Below are 16465 nucleotides of genomic sequence, written 5' to 3' on the forward strand. Positions count from 1 at the left end.
GTAAGAGTAAAGTGAATAAAGTCCACATGTAAACAGTAACTACAAGGATTATATATTGACATGCTATGCAAAAGGTAGTATGGCTAATAAAAATAATAATAGTAGTAATAATAATAATAACAATAATAATAATAAATAATTTCCTAGGAATAAAAATGATGCGGTGGAGGAGTGTCCATGTGCTGCTTGTTGATAGAAGTTTTCAACTAAGAGTCTGTCGTTTGTGTGGTTAGGGGGGTGGGGAGGTGTGAATGTGCTATGTTTGTGTGTGTGCAATAGAAGAATGAGAGAGAGAGACTGAGTGTGTGTGTTTATGGGGAAGTTAAGAAGCAGGATAGCTTTGGGGAAGAAGGTGGCCTTCCTCCTCTGAGTTCCCCAGGTGGAGCCACCGTCTGGAGGGGAGCCACTGAAATGCTGACTGGAGGACGTGTGAGGGGTCTTTGGTGATGTTGCCTTCTAACATGAGTGTCTGTTGTGTATGTGTGAGAGAGTTCTGACAGGCAGGACAATGATCTCAGAGCAAACCAAGAGAGTGTTCTGCAGCCGGTTTCTGTTTTGGAGGCCGATGGAGTGGAACCAGCTGGTTATGGAGAAGGTGATGATGCTCTCAATGAAACTAATAAAAAGTCTGTAGAATTTCTTTGCTGACTCCAAAGGAGCAGAGTTTTCTAAGGAGGTGTTGCCATTGATGATACCTCCTGAAAGTCTCTTCTGTGTTGGAGGAGAATTTCAGCAGGTTGTCAAAGATGGTGTACAGATATATGACCTCCTCGACCAGCTCCACTGGCTTTCCATGAATGATGGAGGTGACTGTTGTAGCCAGAAGGTCACCACCATGTCCTTTGTTTTGCTGACGTTCAGTTCCATGTGTGACACCACCCTACGAACTCCAGAAGAGCTGGTCCATGGTGTTGTGAGGGGCCAGACAGCAGAGACAGGAGAACTGTGTCATCAGCGTATTTGATGTGGTGATAGTTGGGCTGTGTGGATCTGCAGTCATCAGAGTATAGGATGAAGAGCAGGGGTGATAGCATGCAGCATTGGAGGGAGTCGGTCAAGGTGAAACAGAGGTCTGAGAAGGAGTTGTTGACCAATACTTTCTGTGACCTGTTGGTAAGAAAGTCTAGAAGAGGAGAGTTTTGTGGCCAGGATGTGGAGCTGCAGGGTGTTGAAATAGTCAGCGTGCTCCAGATGTTTGTGGATGCCAGCGATGATAAATGTCTTTGCATCACCAACGCCTCTGTAAAGGATTTTCAAAGATGAGGGACAGTGCTACTGTCCATGGAGCTCTGGAACAAGGTCTGAAACATGCCGCCCTGCTCTCTCTGGTTTCCCAAGGGCTCTCACCACGCCCTAAATGTAGAAGGTGAGTGCAGAGCTGCCGGTGTTGAGAGTAAAGGTCATCTGGGAGGGAAGCGAACATGTTTCATCTTGCTTAACAACTCAAAGAATCGTCTGACAGAGAAACAACACAGAATGTGGTTTATGTGATGTGAGGGGATTTCAAGTTTAGGTTTTATTAGATTTATTGGTATTTTTGTCAACAATAAAATGAATCAGCATTATTTTATCTGAAACCTCCCAGCTCGTCTGACTGTGAGTCCCAGCAGCTCTCAGGTCTTTAAAAGAGACTCTGTGTCTCTGAGCTGTGAGGAGGACGACAGCTCTGCTGGATGGACTCTGAGGAGAAACACCACCACAGGACAGAGGACTCAGTGTGGAGCTGACTGGGGAGAAGCAGCTGGTTCTTCCTGTAACATCAGCTACATCTTGCCATTGGACAGTGGAGTTTACTGGTGTGAGTCCAGAGAGGGAGCAACCAGTAACAGTATCAACCTCACTGTCTCTGGTAAGCTCAGACTGTGGAGTTAGTATTGATGAAGCTGTGTGGAAATGGATGAAATGCTGTAGTTTGTCTCTGTGTTGAGGTGGACCAGTGATCCTGCAGAGTCCTGTCCTCCCTGTGATGGAGGGAGATGACGTCACTCTGCTCTGTAAAACAAAGACCACTCCCTCCATCCTCTCAGCTGGTTTCTATAAAGATGGCTCCTTGATCAGGAATGAGTCTACAGGTCACATGACCATCCACCATGTTACCAGGTCTGATGAAGGCCTCTACAAGTGTAACATCAGTGGTCATGGCGAGTCTCCATCCAGCTGGATCACTGTCACAGGTGAGGAGCTTCACTTTGATTTCAACTCTTATTTCATCCACATGTTCACCTGACCAGGTGAGATTCTCTCTTCAGAGAAACCCCCAACAACATCTACACCTGGATCTACGCCCCCTCCAACACCCTCCCTCCACCTTGTTCTCAGACTGGTCTGCCACCTGGTGGTGTTCTGTCCATACTTCATCTCTACTCTCCTCATGGTGTCTTTATGTCGACACAGACCAACAGGTAACATTCACTGATCAATCAATCAATCAATCAATGACAGTTTTATGAATTAATTCATTGTCTACATTTTCTTTATCACCTGCTCTGCAGGAAATGACCTCCCTGTCTCCATGGTGATGACCTCACCCCACGCTGAGCAGGGATTGGATGATGACTATGACGACGTCCATGATACCACCACAGAGCATCACTTCTGAAGTGATCTGGTCTCTGGTCTGATCCTGAAGTCAGAAACCAGCATCATCTCTTCCTGTCTGTAGTTGATGTGTCAGAGTGGAGAGGATTCAGGTGGAAGTGAAGGAATCTGGAGGCAGATGTCCTAAACTGGCCACCGTACAGAAGCTAACATCAGAGCCTTTTTTCTGTTCTTCATTTCAGCTTAAACACTTTAACAAAATGAATGAATGAATAAATGATATCAAACGTGACTCGGTGACTCATTTCCCTGGGGAGTTACATGCGTGGACAGCAGCCATATGGAGGAAATATCTGTATTTTTATTGATTCTATAATGTGCACAATGAAAGAATTTGACTTTGTAGAGAAAAAATAAAATTTCCAAAGGCTGAATTGTGTGTACATTTCCTCTTCAAGTGGGAATCAGTAGTATTTTGTAGCTAGAGTCCTTTTCACTTTGGTTACTTTGGCTTTATCCAAACATCCAAATGGAGAGTGGGCCTGGTTCTATTTTTATTAGAACCTTGGTAGAATATGTCTGCTTTGTGGTATTTCTGTAAACTCTTGGTCCAGTTCTGAATGAGTTCAGAATGATATCACTGCTATCAGGGTGTAGAATGAACTATTCAGGAGTCTCCCCGATGTGAGAGTGTGAAGATGTTGTGCTGGGTGGTGTACTGTCCTTGATGATGTTGTGAGTTCTCGTGATATCTCTGGTTCTGTAAATGTCCTGCTCCAAAAAGGCCTTCCTGTCCTGAGCAGTGAGTATTCCAGAGGTGGTGATGACACTCTAAACGTTACTTCTGTAAAGGTTGCTGAGGATTTTGTTCAACGTACCAAATTCCCCCATCCTTCTCAGGAAGTACAGTCTTGTCCTGAACTCATCGGGGCTGCAGCACCATCTATGAACACATTGTCTCCAACTTCCCAACAGTCCTTTAGAACTGAAGAAGCTACTCAGAGGAGTGGTGAAACGTCTTTTCAAAATAGCTCTACAAGTCTCGTTGCATTTCCAAATGGTTTTTGGATATACCATGACCTGGATGACTGAGAACCTTCACAGACACATCTTCTCAATGTGAAACAAGTTGTCTGTATCAGATCTGACAAACTCAAAGATCTCTTCGTGTTTTGTTGCCACATGGTCATGTGGTTTCATATGCGGGGTTTTTCTGTTCTCTTCTAATACCAAGCAAACAGGAAGTCAGAGGCTTTTAGTGTCTGTCAAACTGCTGCTGGTCTCATTTCAGTCAGCTGCAGAATGGAGGGAAAATCTGTCCAGAGGCTGCTGGGTGAGTCTGATCTGCTGGATGTGTGTTGGTGTCTAAACGTTGAGAGATGATCACTGCTGCTTCCCACAGCAGAACAGTCATTAAAGCTCAAAGTGTGCTTTCTCTTTAGTTCTGGGCTCTCTGCTGTGCTGCACAACAAACCAAGGTTAGTCAACTTCTTCATTCTGTTTAAACCTGTTCAATCTTTGTTATCGTTGTTATTTAGAGTCAGTGCTTTGAGTCAAGATCTCTGATAGAAAAGAGCAGAAAGAGATGATTAGAAACACTGAACCTGCAGATGTTCACTAGCTTCACGTTTCTGTAGATGTTCAGACAAGATTTTAATTGATTCAGATTCATGAAAGTTTAGTCATCCCCAGGGAGCAATATCAGGAACAAGTGAGCAGCATGACCTGCAAGAACAAGATATTTTTTACGACCAAAAACATAGATCAACAAAGTATATACAAATGAGAAATCAACTATGACATAAATGTAGTAACTATCCAAAACTGTCCATGGAGGATGTAAACATGACTGTAAGAGTAAAGTGAATAAAGTCCACATGTAAACAATAATTACAAAGATTATATATTTACATGTTATTGAAGTGGTAGTATGGGTAATAAAAATGAAAATACATAAAAATAAAAATAATAATTAAAATAATAATTAAAATAATGTGCTATTAAAAAATACTGCGGTGGAGGAGTGTCCATGGGCTGCTTGTTGACGGAAGTTTTCAACTAAGAGTCTGTCATTTGTGTGGTTAGGGGGGTGGGGAGGTGTGAATGTGCTATTATTGTGTGTGTGCCAGACAAGAATCAGAGAGAGAGATTGAGGCCTCGTCCACACATACGAAAACGATGTTTTCCCCATCCGTTTGCCCTGGCATCGTTTCAGGAATATTTGCGTTAACACGGATCCGTTTCAACACGACTGAAAACGCTACTTCATATTCCAGGCCTATAGGTGGCGCTGTTTCAGTTTCAGAAATTCACCAAAAATGGAGAGGAAGAGGCGGAGCATGCGCATAAAGCTTGAGGGCTGTTTACAAATCGGCTTCAGAAGAAACCAAACTCAAGGAGAAATTATATTTTGCCCTGGTAACCCTAATAGGCTCAATATCTTCTCCAGCAGGAACACGAGCATGTAGTCCGCCATTGTTGTTGATGTTGTTATGAGACGTCTCGCGGGATATAAGAGGTGGAAGGCTGCTCGATGGGTGTGGCGATGACATCATCGAAACGCACTTCTCCGTTTTCGCTGCCCACACGAAAACGGAGAAGTGCGTTTGCGAATTTTTCCAACCTGGGACCAGGTTTCAGAAAAGTGCATTTTAGGGCTATGCGTTTACAGGATTCGTGTGGACGATCGACCAAAACGATGCAAAACATCTGCGCTTAAACCAAAAAGCGTCTCCGTGTGGACAGGGCCTGAGTGTGTGTGTTTGTGGGGATATTAAGAAGCAGGATAGATTTGAGGAAGAAGGTGGCCTTCCTCCTCAGAGATCCACAGGCGGGACAGTGGAGCCGCCGTCTGGAGGGGAGCCACTCAAATGCTGAGTGGAGGACGTGTGAGGGGTCTTTGGTGATGTTGCCTTCTAACATGAGTGTCTGTTGTGTATATGTGAGAGAGTTCTGACAGGCAGGACAATGATCTTAGAGCAAACCAAGACAGTGCTCTGCAGTCGGTTTCTGCAGCAGGTTATGGAGAAGGTGATGATGCTCTCATTGGAATTGTCATAAAACGTCTGTAGAATGTCTTTGTTGACTCCAAAGGAGCAGAGTTTCCTAAGGAGGTGTTGCCATTGCTGCATTGAGCTGAAGGTCATTCAGAGCTTTTGTCTTACTTTTTTGGGGGATGGGGATGACTGTGGAGTGTTTCCAAAGATGGGGGACAGTGCTACTGTCCATGGAGCTCTGGAACGAGGTCTGAAACATTCCCCCTAATTTCTGAGCGCAATGCCAAAAGACCCGGGCACTGACATTGTCCTTGCCATATGAGCTGCTGTCTGTGGTTCCCCTGAGGGCTCTCACCTCATCCTAACTCTTGAAGGTGAACATAGAGCTGCCGTGTTTGAGAGTAGATCTTATCTCCTCGAGCTGGATGGTGTTGTCTGTCTCGAATCTGGTGTAAAAGATGTTGAGGTCATCGGGCAGGAGTGTGAACATGTTTCATGTTGTTTAACAACTAAAAGAACCAGCTGACAGAGAAACAACACAGAATGTGACATTAGTCAACAATAAAATTAATTAGAATTGTTTTATCTGAACCCTCCCAGCTCGTCTGACTGTGAGTCCCAGCAGCTCTCAGTTCTTTGAAGGAGACTTTGTGTCTTTGAGCTGTGAGGAGGACGACAGCTCTGCTGGATGGACTCTGAGGAGAAACACCACCAAACGACAGAGGACTCAGTGTGGAGCTGGGTGGGGAAAACCAGCTGGTTCTTCCTGTAACATTAGCTACACTGTCCCATCGGACAGTGGAGTTTACTGGTGTGAGTCCAGAGAGGGAGCAACCAGTAACAGCATCAACCTCACTGTCTCTGGTAAGCTCAGACTGTGGAGTTAGTATTGATGAAGCTGTGTGGAAATGGATGAAATGCTGTAGTTTGTCTCTGTGTTGAGGTGGACCAGTGATCCTGCAGAGTCCTGTCCTCCCTGTGATGGAGGGAGATGACGTCACTCTGCTCTGTAAAACAAAGACCACTCCCTCCATCCTCTCAGCTGCTTTCTATAAAGATGGCTCCTTGATCAGGACTGAGTCTACAGGTCACATGACCATCCACCATGTTACCAGGTCTAATGAAGGCCTCTACAAGTGTCACATCATCAGTCATGGAGAGTCTCCATCCAGCTGGATCACTGTCACAGGTGAGGAGCTTCACTTTGATTTCAACACTTATTTCATCCACATGTTCACCTGACCAGGTGAGATTCTCTCTACAGAGAAACCGACAACCACACCTCCACCCACATCTACACCTCCACCCGGACCTACGCCCCCTGCACCATCCTCCCTCCACCTCCACAGAGTGATCTGCCACCTGGTGGTGTTCTGTCCATACTTCATCTCCACTCTCCTCATGGTGTCTTTATGTCGACAAAGACCAACAGGTAACATTCACTGATCAATCAATCAATGACAGTTTTCTGAATTAATTCATTGTCTACATTTTCTTTATCACCTGCTCTGACTGCAGGAAATGACCTCCCCGTCTCCATGTTGATGACCTCACCTCACGCTGAGCAGCGATTGGATGATGACTATGACGACGTCCATGATACCACCACAGAGCATCACTTCTGAAGTGATCTGGTCTCTGGTCTGATCCTGAAGTCAGAAACCAGCATCATCTCTTCCTGTCTGTAGCTGATGTGTCAGAGTGGAGAGGATTCAGGTGGAAGTGAAGGAATCTGGAGGCAGATGTCCTAAACTGGCCACCGTACAGAAGCTGACATCAGAGCCTTTTCTATGTTCTTTACTTCAATTTAAAAACTTCAACAAAATAAATGAATGAAGGATTTCGAACATGACTTGGTGACTCATTTCCCTGGGGAGTTACATGCGTGGACAGCAGCCAGATGGAGGAAATATCTATAATTTTATAGATTCTATAACGTGCACAATAATAGAATTTCATATTGTGGTGAGAAAAAATAAAATTTCCAAAGGTTGAATTGTGTGTACATTGACTCTTCAAGTGGGAAACAGTAGTATTTTGTAGCCAGATTCCCTTTCACTTTGGGTACTTTGGCTTTATCCAAACATCCAAATGGAGAGTGGGCCTGATTCTATTTTTACTAGAACCTTGGTAGAATATGTCTGCTTTGTGGTATTTCTGTAAACTCTTGGTCCAGTTCTGAATGAGTTCAGAATGATATCACTGCTATCAGTGTGTTGAATGAACTATTCAGGAGTCTCCCCGATGTGAGAGTGTGAAGAGGTTGTGCTGGGTGGTGTACTGTCCTTGATGATGTTGTGGGTTCTCCTGATAACCCTGGTTCTGTAAATGTCCTGCTCCAAAAAGGCCTTCCTGTCCTGAGCAGTGAGTATTCCAAACCACAATTTCTTCATCCTTCTCATCAAGTATAGTCTTGTCCTGAAATCATCAGGGGCCTCATTCACGAAGGCTGCATGTCCACAAAAACGTTCCATAAGTACTTGTTCGCAGAAAAGTTCAGATGTATCAAGAGTAAAATGAGTGGGAACTTATACGTGCCTACGCCAACGCCATGGCTGGCGTACGCTGGCTTCTACAGCAGTTGATCCTTTGGAGACACTTAGAGGTGATACCGGGAAACTGTCATAAAGTTGAAAACAATTAGTCAGACTGATCGGGACTGTGCCGGTCGACCCTGAGCAGAGCCATGCCAGGTGTGTGGGACTGAATTATCCTTATGTCAGTCAGGTATATCAAATTCCCACAATGCATTTGAACAGGTCATCATTAAAGCACAACTTGCTGTGAGAGCCGGTTTTCCGGATGTAATCAGAGCTATGGACTGCACACACATTGATATAAAAGAACTGTCACATGATGAATTTGTAAATGTCAACAGGAAACATTTTCATTCGATCAATGTACAGATCATATGTGATGCGCAAATGCAATTAACCAACATTGTGGTGCGTGGAGGACAGCTGCCAAAGAGGACATTTTTGCCTCCACTCCAGTGAGTAGCGTCTCCAATTCTCTTTCTGTGAAGTTCTTATTTTCCCCATCTTACTCATTCTTATGTTTTCATTTTCTGATCGTGCAGAGAGGGGAATCTCAGGTGCAGGGCCAATTTATATATAATTTCCATATTTAACAGGGGGTGTAAAGAGGGAGGGGTCGGGTACAACGTGTGCGCTCAATTCCACGTTGATTGGGATGTACAACGGAAATGTGCTTATGTTTCTGAGCGTGCGCCACGTTTCAGTAGGAACTCCTCTTCCAGTGCCGGTCGAAGCCGGCAGCTGCTTGCAACAGCTCGAGATGCAGAAGGTCTTTCCTCCCTGCTGCTGTTAGGCTTTACAACGAACACTCTTAATATGTGCAATATTACTATATTATATGTGCAATAGTACTACACCATAAGTGTAAAAACATTTTTACAATTCAACCCGTGCAATATTACAACTCAATCTGTGCAATATTTCTACCTGATTCTGTTCCACTATTTATCTTTTATAGTTACCCTTTTTGCTCTTGCTATTTTTTTATTCTGCATCTCTCTGTAAGCTGTTGTGGACTGCAATTTCCCCATTGCGGGACTAATAAAGGTTTTTCTTATTCTTATTCTTATTCTAGTAGGAAGTCTTTGTACATGAGGATCCTGGGCTGCAGCATCATCTGTGAACACATCCTCTCAAACGTCCCACCAGACGTTCAGAACTGAAGAAGCTACTCAGAGGAGTCGTGAAACGTCTTCTAAAAAAAACTTTGCAAGTCTAGTGGCATTTCCGATCGCTTTTTGGATATACTATGACCTCGATGACTGAGAACCTTCTCAGACAAGTTGTCTGTATGAAACAAATGCAGATCTAACGAACTCAAAGATTGTTTCTCTTAGTGTTTTGTTGCTACATGGTCATGTGGTTTCATCTGTGGGGTTTTTCTGTTCTCTTCTAATGCCAAACAAACAGGAAGTCAGAGGCTTTTAGTGTCTGTCAAACTGCTGCTGGTCTCATTTCAGTCAGCTGCAGAATGAAGGGAACATCTGTCCAGAGGCTGCTGGGTGAGTCTGATCTGCTGGATGTGTGTTGGTGTCTAAATATTGAGAGATGATCACTGCTGCTTCCCACAGCAGAACAGTCATTAAAGCTCAAAGTGTGGTTTCTCTTTAGTTCTGGGCTCTCTGCTGTGCTGCACAACAAACCAAGGTTAGTCAACTTCTTCATTCTGTTTAAACCTGTTCAATCTTTGTAATCATTGTTATTTAGAGTCAATGCTTTCAGTCAAGATCTCTGATAGAAAAGAGCAGAAAGAGATGATTATAAACATTGAACCTGTAGATGATCACTAGCTTCACGTTTCTGTAGATGTTCAGAGAAGATTTTAATTGATGCAGATTCAGATTGAGAAATCTTTGTCTCCGGAGAGCAATTTAAGGCACAAGGAAGCAGCATGACGTGAAAGTATGAGACATTTTTGAATACCAAAAATATAGATCCATACAAAGAATACATAAAAAAGAAAACAACAATGCCATAAATGGAGTAACTAGCCAAAACTGTCTATGGAGGATGTAAACATGACGGTAAGAGTAAAGTGAATGAAGTCTACATGTAAACAGTAATTACGGATATAATATATTGACATGTTATGCAAAAGGTAGTATGGGTAATAAAAATAATAATCGCAGTAATAATAATAATAAATAATGTGCGGTGTGGAGGAGGAGTGTCCATGGGCTGCTTGTTGACAGAAGTTTTCAACTAAGAGTCTGTCGTTTGTGTGGTTAGGGGGGTGGGGAGGTGTGAATGTGCTGTGGTTGTGTGTGTGCATTAGAAGAATCAGAGAGAGAGAAAAGTATGTGTGTCTATGGGGAAATTGAGAAGCAGGATAGCTTTGGGGAAGAAAGTGGCCTTCCTCCTCTGAGATCCACAGGTGGGGCAGTGGAGCCGCCGTGTGGAGGGGAGCCATTCAAATGCTGAGTGGAGGACGTGGGAGGGGTCTTTGGTGATGTTGCCTGCTAACATGAGTGTCTGTTGTGTATCTGTGAGAGGGTTCTGACAGGTAGGACAATGATCTTAGAGCAAACCAAGACAGTGCTCTGCAGTCGGTTTCTGTTTTGGAGGGTGATAGAGTGGAATAAAAACTCTGTAGAATGTCTTTGCTTACTCCATTGGAGCTGAGTTTCCTAAGGAGATGTTGCCATTGATGTCACCTCATAAGAGTCTCTTCTGTGTTGGAGGAGAATTTCAGCAGGTTGTCAAAGATGCTGTCTGTGGTTCCCCTGAGGGCTCTCACCTCGTCCTGAGTGTTGAATGTGAACATAGAGCTGCCGGGTTTGAGATTAGATCTTAACTCCTCGAGCTGGATGATATTGTCTGTCTTGAATCTGGTGTAAAAGATGACGAGGTCATCTGGGAGGGATGTGAACATGTTTCATGTTGCTTAACAACTAAAAGAACCAGCTGACAGAGAAACAATACGGAATGTGCGATTAGTTAACAATAAAATTAATTAGGATTGTTTCATCTGAACCCTCCCAGCTCGTCTGACTTTGAGTCCCAGCAGCTCTCAGTTCTTTAGGGGAGACTCTGTGTCTCTGAGCTGTGAGGAGGACGACAGCTCTGCTGGATGGACTCTGAGGAGAAACACCACCAAACAACAGAGGACTCAGTGTGGAGATGGGTGGGGAAAACCAGCTGGTTCTTCCTGTAACATCAGCTACATCGTCCCATCAGACAGTGGAGTTTACTGGTGTGAGTCCAGAGAGGGAGCAACCAGTAACAGCATCAACCTCACTGTCTCTGGTAAGCTCAGACTGTGGAGTTAGTATTGATGAAGCTGTGTGGAAATGGATGAAATGCTGTAGTTTGTCTCTGTGTTGAGGTGGACCAGTGATCCTGCAGAGTCCTGTCCTCCCTGTGATGGAGGGAGATGACGTCACTCTGCTCTGTAAAACAGAGACCACTCCCTCCATCCTCTCAGCTGGTTTCTATAAAGATGGCTCCTTCATCAGGACTGAGTCTACAGGTCACATGACCATCCACCATGTTACCAGGTCTGATGAAGGCCTCTACAAGTGTCACATCATCAGTCATGGAGAGTCTCCATCCAGCTGGATCACTGTCACAGGTGAGGAGCTTCACTTTGATTTCAACTCTTATTTCATCCACATGTTCACCTGACCAGGTGAGATTCTCTCTACAGAGAAACCTACAACAACACCTCCACCCACATCTACACCTCCACCTACAACCTCATCTCCACCCACATCTACACCTCCACCCACATCTACGCCCCCACCACCATCCTCCCTCCACCTTGTCCACAGAGTGGCCTACCACCTCGTGGTGTTCTGTCCATACTTCATCTCCACTCTCCTCATGGTGTCTTTATGTCAACACAGACCAACAGGTAACATTCACTGATCAATCAATCAATCAATTACAGTTTTCTGAATTAATTCATTGTCTACATTTTCTTTATCACTTGCTCTGACTACAGGAAATGACCTCCCCGTCTCCATGGTGATGACCTCACCACACGCTGAGAAGCGACTGGATGATGACTATGACGACGTCCATGATGTCACCACAGAGCATCACTTCTGAAGTGATCTGGTCTCTGGTCTGATCCTGAAGTCAGAAACCAGCATCATCTCTTCCTGTCTGTAGTTGATGTGTCAGAGTGGAGAGGATTCAGGTGGAAGTGAAGGAATCTGGAGGCAGATGTCCTAAACTGGCCACTGTACAGAAGCTAACATCAGAGCCTTTTCTCTGTTCTTCACTTCAATTTAAAAACTTCAACAAAATAAATGAATGAAGGATATCGAACATGACTTGGTGACTCATTTCCCTGGGGAGTTACATGCGTGGACAGCAGCCATATGGAGGAAGTATCTATAATTTTTATGGATTCTATAATGTGCACAATCATAGAATTTGATCATGTAGAGATAAATAAAATTTCTAAAGGCTGAATTGTGTGTACATTGCCTCTTCAAGTGGGAATCAGTATTTTTTTTGTAGCTGGATGCCTTTTCACTTTGGGTACTTTGGCTTTATCCAAACATCGAAATGGAGAGTGGGCCTGGTTCTATTTTTACTAGAACCTTTGTAGAATATGTCTGCTTTGTGGTATTTCTATAAACTCTTGGTCCAGTTCTGCATAAGTTCAGAATGATATCACTGCTATCAGGGTGTTGAATGAACTATTCAGGAGTCTCCCTGATGCGAGAGTGTGAAGAGATTGTGCTGGGTGGTGTACTGACCTTGATGATGTTGTGGGTTCTCCTGACAACCCTGGTTCTGTAAATGTCCTGCTTCAAAAAGGCCTTCCTGTCCTGAGCAGTGAGTATTACAAACCACTCTGTGATAGAGGTGGTGATGACACTCTCAACGTTACTTCTGTAAAAGTTGCTGAGGATTTTGGTTGACATACCAAATTCCCCCATCCTTCTCAGCAACTACAGTCTTGTCCTGAACTCATCAGGGCTGCAGCGCCATCTATTAACACACTGTCTCCAACTTCCCAACAGTCCTTTAGAACTGAAGAAGCTACTCAGAGGAGTGGTGAAACGTCTTTTCAAAAAAACTCTTCAAGTCTAGTTGCATTTCCAAATGGTTTTCGCATATACCATGACCTGGATGACTGAGAACCTTCACAGACACATCTTTTCTATGTGAAACAAGTTGTCTGTATCAGATATAACAAACTCAAAGATCTCTTCTCTTAGTGTTTTGTTGCCACATGGTCATGTGGTTTCATCTGTGGTGTTTTTCTCTTCTGTTCTAATTTAAAGCAAACAGGAAGTCAGAGGCTTTTAGTGTCAGTCAAACTGCTGCTGGTCTCATTTCAGTCAGCTGCAGAATGAAGGGAACATCTGTCCAGAGGCTGCTGGGTGAGTCTGATCTGCTGGATGTGTGTTGGTGTCTAAACGTTGAGAGATGATCACTGCTGCTTCCCACAGCAGAACAGTCATTAAAGCTCAAAGTGTGCTTTCTCTTTAGTTCTGGGCTCTCTGCTGTGCTGCACAACAAACCAAGGTTCGTCGACTTCCTCATTCTGTTTAAACCTGTTCGATCTTTGTAATTGTTGTTATTTAGAGTCCATGCTTTCAGTCAAGATCTCTGATAGAAAAGAGCAGAAAGAGACGATAAGAAACACTGAACCTGTAGATGATCACTAGCTTCACGTTTCTGTAGATGTTCAGACAAGATTTTAAGTGATTCAGATTCAGCTTCAGAAAACTTTACTTGCCCCCCTTGACAAAATTTAAGGCACAACTGAACAGCACGATGTGAAAGTACAAGACATCTTTAAGGATAAAAAAAATAAAAAATCAATACAAAGTGTATAAAAAAATAGAAGACAACAATGACATAAATGTAGTAACTATCCAAAACTGACCATGGATAATGTACGGATTATATATTTACATGTTACTGAAGTGGTAGTATGGGTAATAAAAATGAAAATAAATGAAAACAAAAATAACAATAAAAATAATCATTAAAATAATGTGCTATTAAAAAATACTGCGGTGGAGGAGTGTCCATGGGCTGCTTGTTGACGGAAGTTTTCAACTAAGAGTCTGTCATTTGTGTGGTTAGGGGGGTGGGGACGTGAGAATGTGCTATGGTTGTGTGTGTGCTTTAGAAGAATCAGAGAGAGAGACTGAGTGTGTGTGTTTGTGGGGAAGTTTATGGAGCAGGATAGCTTTGGGGAAGAAGGTGGCCGGCAGGACAATGATCTTAGAGCAAACCAAGACAGTGCTCTGCAGTTGGTTTCTGTAGCAGGTTATATAGAAGGTGATGATGCTCTCAATGAAATTGTCATAAAAACTCTGTAGAATGTCTTTGCTGACTCCAAAGGAGCAGAGTTTCCTAAGGAGGTGTTGCCATTGCTGCATTGAGCTGAATTTCATTCGGAGATTTGTCTTACTTTTCTGTGGGATGGGGATGACTGTGGAGTGTTTCCAAAGATGAGGGACAGTGCTACTGTCCATGGAGCTCTGGAACAAGGTCTGAAACATGCCGTCCTGCTCTCTCTGGTTTCCTGAGGGCTCTCACCACATCCTAAGTGTTGAAGGTGAATGCAGAGCTGCCGGAGTTGGGAATAGATCTTAGCTCCTCTACCTGTCTGAACCCTCCCAGCTCGTCTGACTGTGAGTCCCAGCAGCTCTCAGGTCTTTAAAAGAGACTCTGTGTCTCTGAGCTGTGAGGAGGACGACAGCTCTGCTGGATGGACTCTGAGGAGAAACACCACCACAGGACAGAGGACTCAGTGTGGAGCTGGGTGGGGAAAACCAGCTGGTTCTTCCTGTAACATCAGTCTGACTGTCCCATTGGACAGTGGAGTTTACTGGTGTGAGTCCAGAGAGGGAGCAACCAGTAACGGCATCAACCTCACTGTCTCTGGTAAGCTCAGACTGTGGAGTTAGTATTGATGAAGCTGTGTGGAAATGGATGAAATGCTGTGGTTTGTCTCTGTGTTGAGGTGGACCAGTGATCCTGCAGAGTCCTGTCCTCCCTGTGATGGAGGGAGATGATGTCACTCTGCTCTGTAAAACAGAGACCACTCCCTCCATCCTCTCAGCTGGTTTCTATAAAGATGGCTCCTTGATCAGGACTGAGTCTACAGGTCACATGACCATCCACCATGTTACCAGGTCTGATGAAGGCCTCTACAAATGTAACATCAGTGGTCATGGAGAGTCTCCATCCAGCTGGATCACTGTCACAGGTGAGGAGCTTCACTTTGATTTCAGCTCTTATTTCATCCACATGTTCACCTGACCAGGTGAGATTCTCTCTACAGAGAAACCTACAACCACACCTCCACCCACATCTACACCTCCACCCGGATCTACGTCCTCTCCTTCATCCTCCCTCCACCTTGTCCTAAGACTGGTCTACCACCTGGTGGTGTTCTGTCCATACTTCATCTCCACTCTCCTCATGGTGTCTTTATGTCGACACAGACCAACAGGTAACATTCACTGATCAATCAATCAATCAATCAATGACAGTTTTATGAATGAATTCATTGTCTACATTTTCTTTATCACTTGCTCTGACTACAGGAAATGACCTCCCCGTCTCCATGGTGATGACCTCACCACACGCTGAGCAGCGACTGGATGATGACTATGACGACGTCCATGATGTCATCACAGAGCATCACTTCTGAAGTGATCTGGTCTCTGGTCTGATCCTGAAGTCAGAAACCAGCATCATCTCTTCCTGTCTGTAGTTGATGTGTCAGAGTGGAGAGGATTCAGGTGGAAGTGAAGGAATCTGGAGGCAGATGTCCTAAACTGGCCACCGTACAGAAGCTAACATCAGAGCCTTTTCTCTGTTCTTTACTTCAATTTGAACACTTCAACAAAATTAATGAATGAAGGATATCGAACATGACTTGGTGACTAATTTCCCTTGGGGAGTTACATGCTTGGAGAGCAGCATTATGGAGGATATATCTGTATTTTTATGGATTCTGTAATGTGCACAATGAATTTCATTCTGTAGAGAAAAAATAAATTATCCAAAGATTGAAATGTGTGTATAGTGACTTCTCAAGTGGGAATCTGAAGTATTTTGTAGCCCTTTCAGGTTTTGTTCTTTGGTTCTATACAAAAGTCCAAATGGAGAGAGGGCCTGGTTCTATTTGTTACTAGAACCTTTGTAGAATATATCTGCTTTGTAGTATTTTTATAAACTCTTTGTCCAGTTCTGAATGAGTTCAGAATTATATCATTGCTATCAGTGTGTTGAATGAATTATTCAGCAGTCTCCCTGATGCGAGAGTGTGAAGAGGTTGTGCTGGGTGGTGTACTGTCCTTGATGATGTTGTGGGTTCTCCTGATAACTCTGGTTCTGTAAATGTCCTGCTCCAAAAAGGTCTTCCTGTCCTGAGCAGTGAGTATTCCAAACCACTCTGATAGAGGTGGTGAT

General features: G+C 43.9%; 4 protein-coding genes across 4 annotated transcripts; all 4 read left to right on the forward strand.

Annotated features, from left to right (window-relative positions):
- Positions 1 to 1308: 1308 nt before the first annotated feature.
- On the forward strand, positions 1309 to 2599 carry LOC311492623 (high affinity immunoglobulin gamma Fc receptor I-like; the record flags this gene model as incomplete). The annotated part of the gene is made up of 5 exons (XM_084550953.1): positions 1309 to 1366; positions 1586 to 1849; positions 1929 to 2174; positions 2250 to 2402; positions 2493 to 2599. The coding sequence occupies 5 exons, from the start codon at positions 1309 to 1311 to the stop codon at positions 2597 to 2599; spliced, it is 828 nt and encodes a 275-aa protein (XP_084407079.1).
- A 3143-nt stretch (positions 2600 to 5742) lies between these two features.
- LOC311492632 (Fc receptor-like protein 5) lies at positions 5743 to 7159 on the forward strand (the record flags this gene model as incomplete). Its single annotated transcript, XM_084550965.1, has 5 exons — positions 5743 to 5782; positions 6135 to 6398; positions 6478 to 6723; positions 6799 to 6966; positions 7053 to 7159. 5 exons carry the CDS (start codon positions 5743 to 5745, stop codon positions 7157 to 7159), a joined length of 825 nt encoding a protein of 274 aa, XP_084407091.1.
- Positions 7160 to 9542: 2383 nt separating this feature from the next.
- On the forward strand, positions 9543 to 12121 carry LOC311486065 (high affinity immunoglobulin gamma Fc receptor I-like; the record flags this gene model as incomplete). Its single annotated transcript, XM_084541823.1, has 5 exons — positions 9543 to 9573; positions 11054 to 11317; positions 11397 to 11642; positions 11718 to 11924; positions 12015 to 12121. The coding sequence occupies 5 exons, from the start codon at positions 9543 to 9545 to the stop codon at positions 12119 to 12121; spliced, it is 855 nt and encodes a 284-aa protein (XP_084397949.1).
- A 2540-nt stretch (positions 12122 to 14661) lies between these two features.
- On the forward strand, positions 14662 to 15514 carry LOC311486075 (low affinity immunoglobulin gamma Fc region receptor II-like; the record flags this gene model as incomplete). Its single annotated transcript, XM_084541832.1, has 3 exons — positions 14662 to 14929; positions 15009 to 15254; positions 15330 to 15514. Coding segments are annotated over 3 exons (699 nt in total), but the record flags the coding sequence as incomplete, so codon positions are not given.
- Between the last annotated feature and the right edge of the window lie 951 nt (positions 15515 to 16465).

This window comes from Chelon labrosus, assembly GCF_963514085.1.
Source record: "Chelon labrosus genome assembly, chromosome: 1".
NCBI lineage: Eukaryota > Metazoa > Chordata > Actinopteri > Mugiliformes > Mugilidae > Chelon > Chelon labrosus.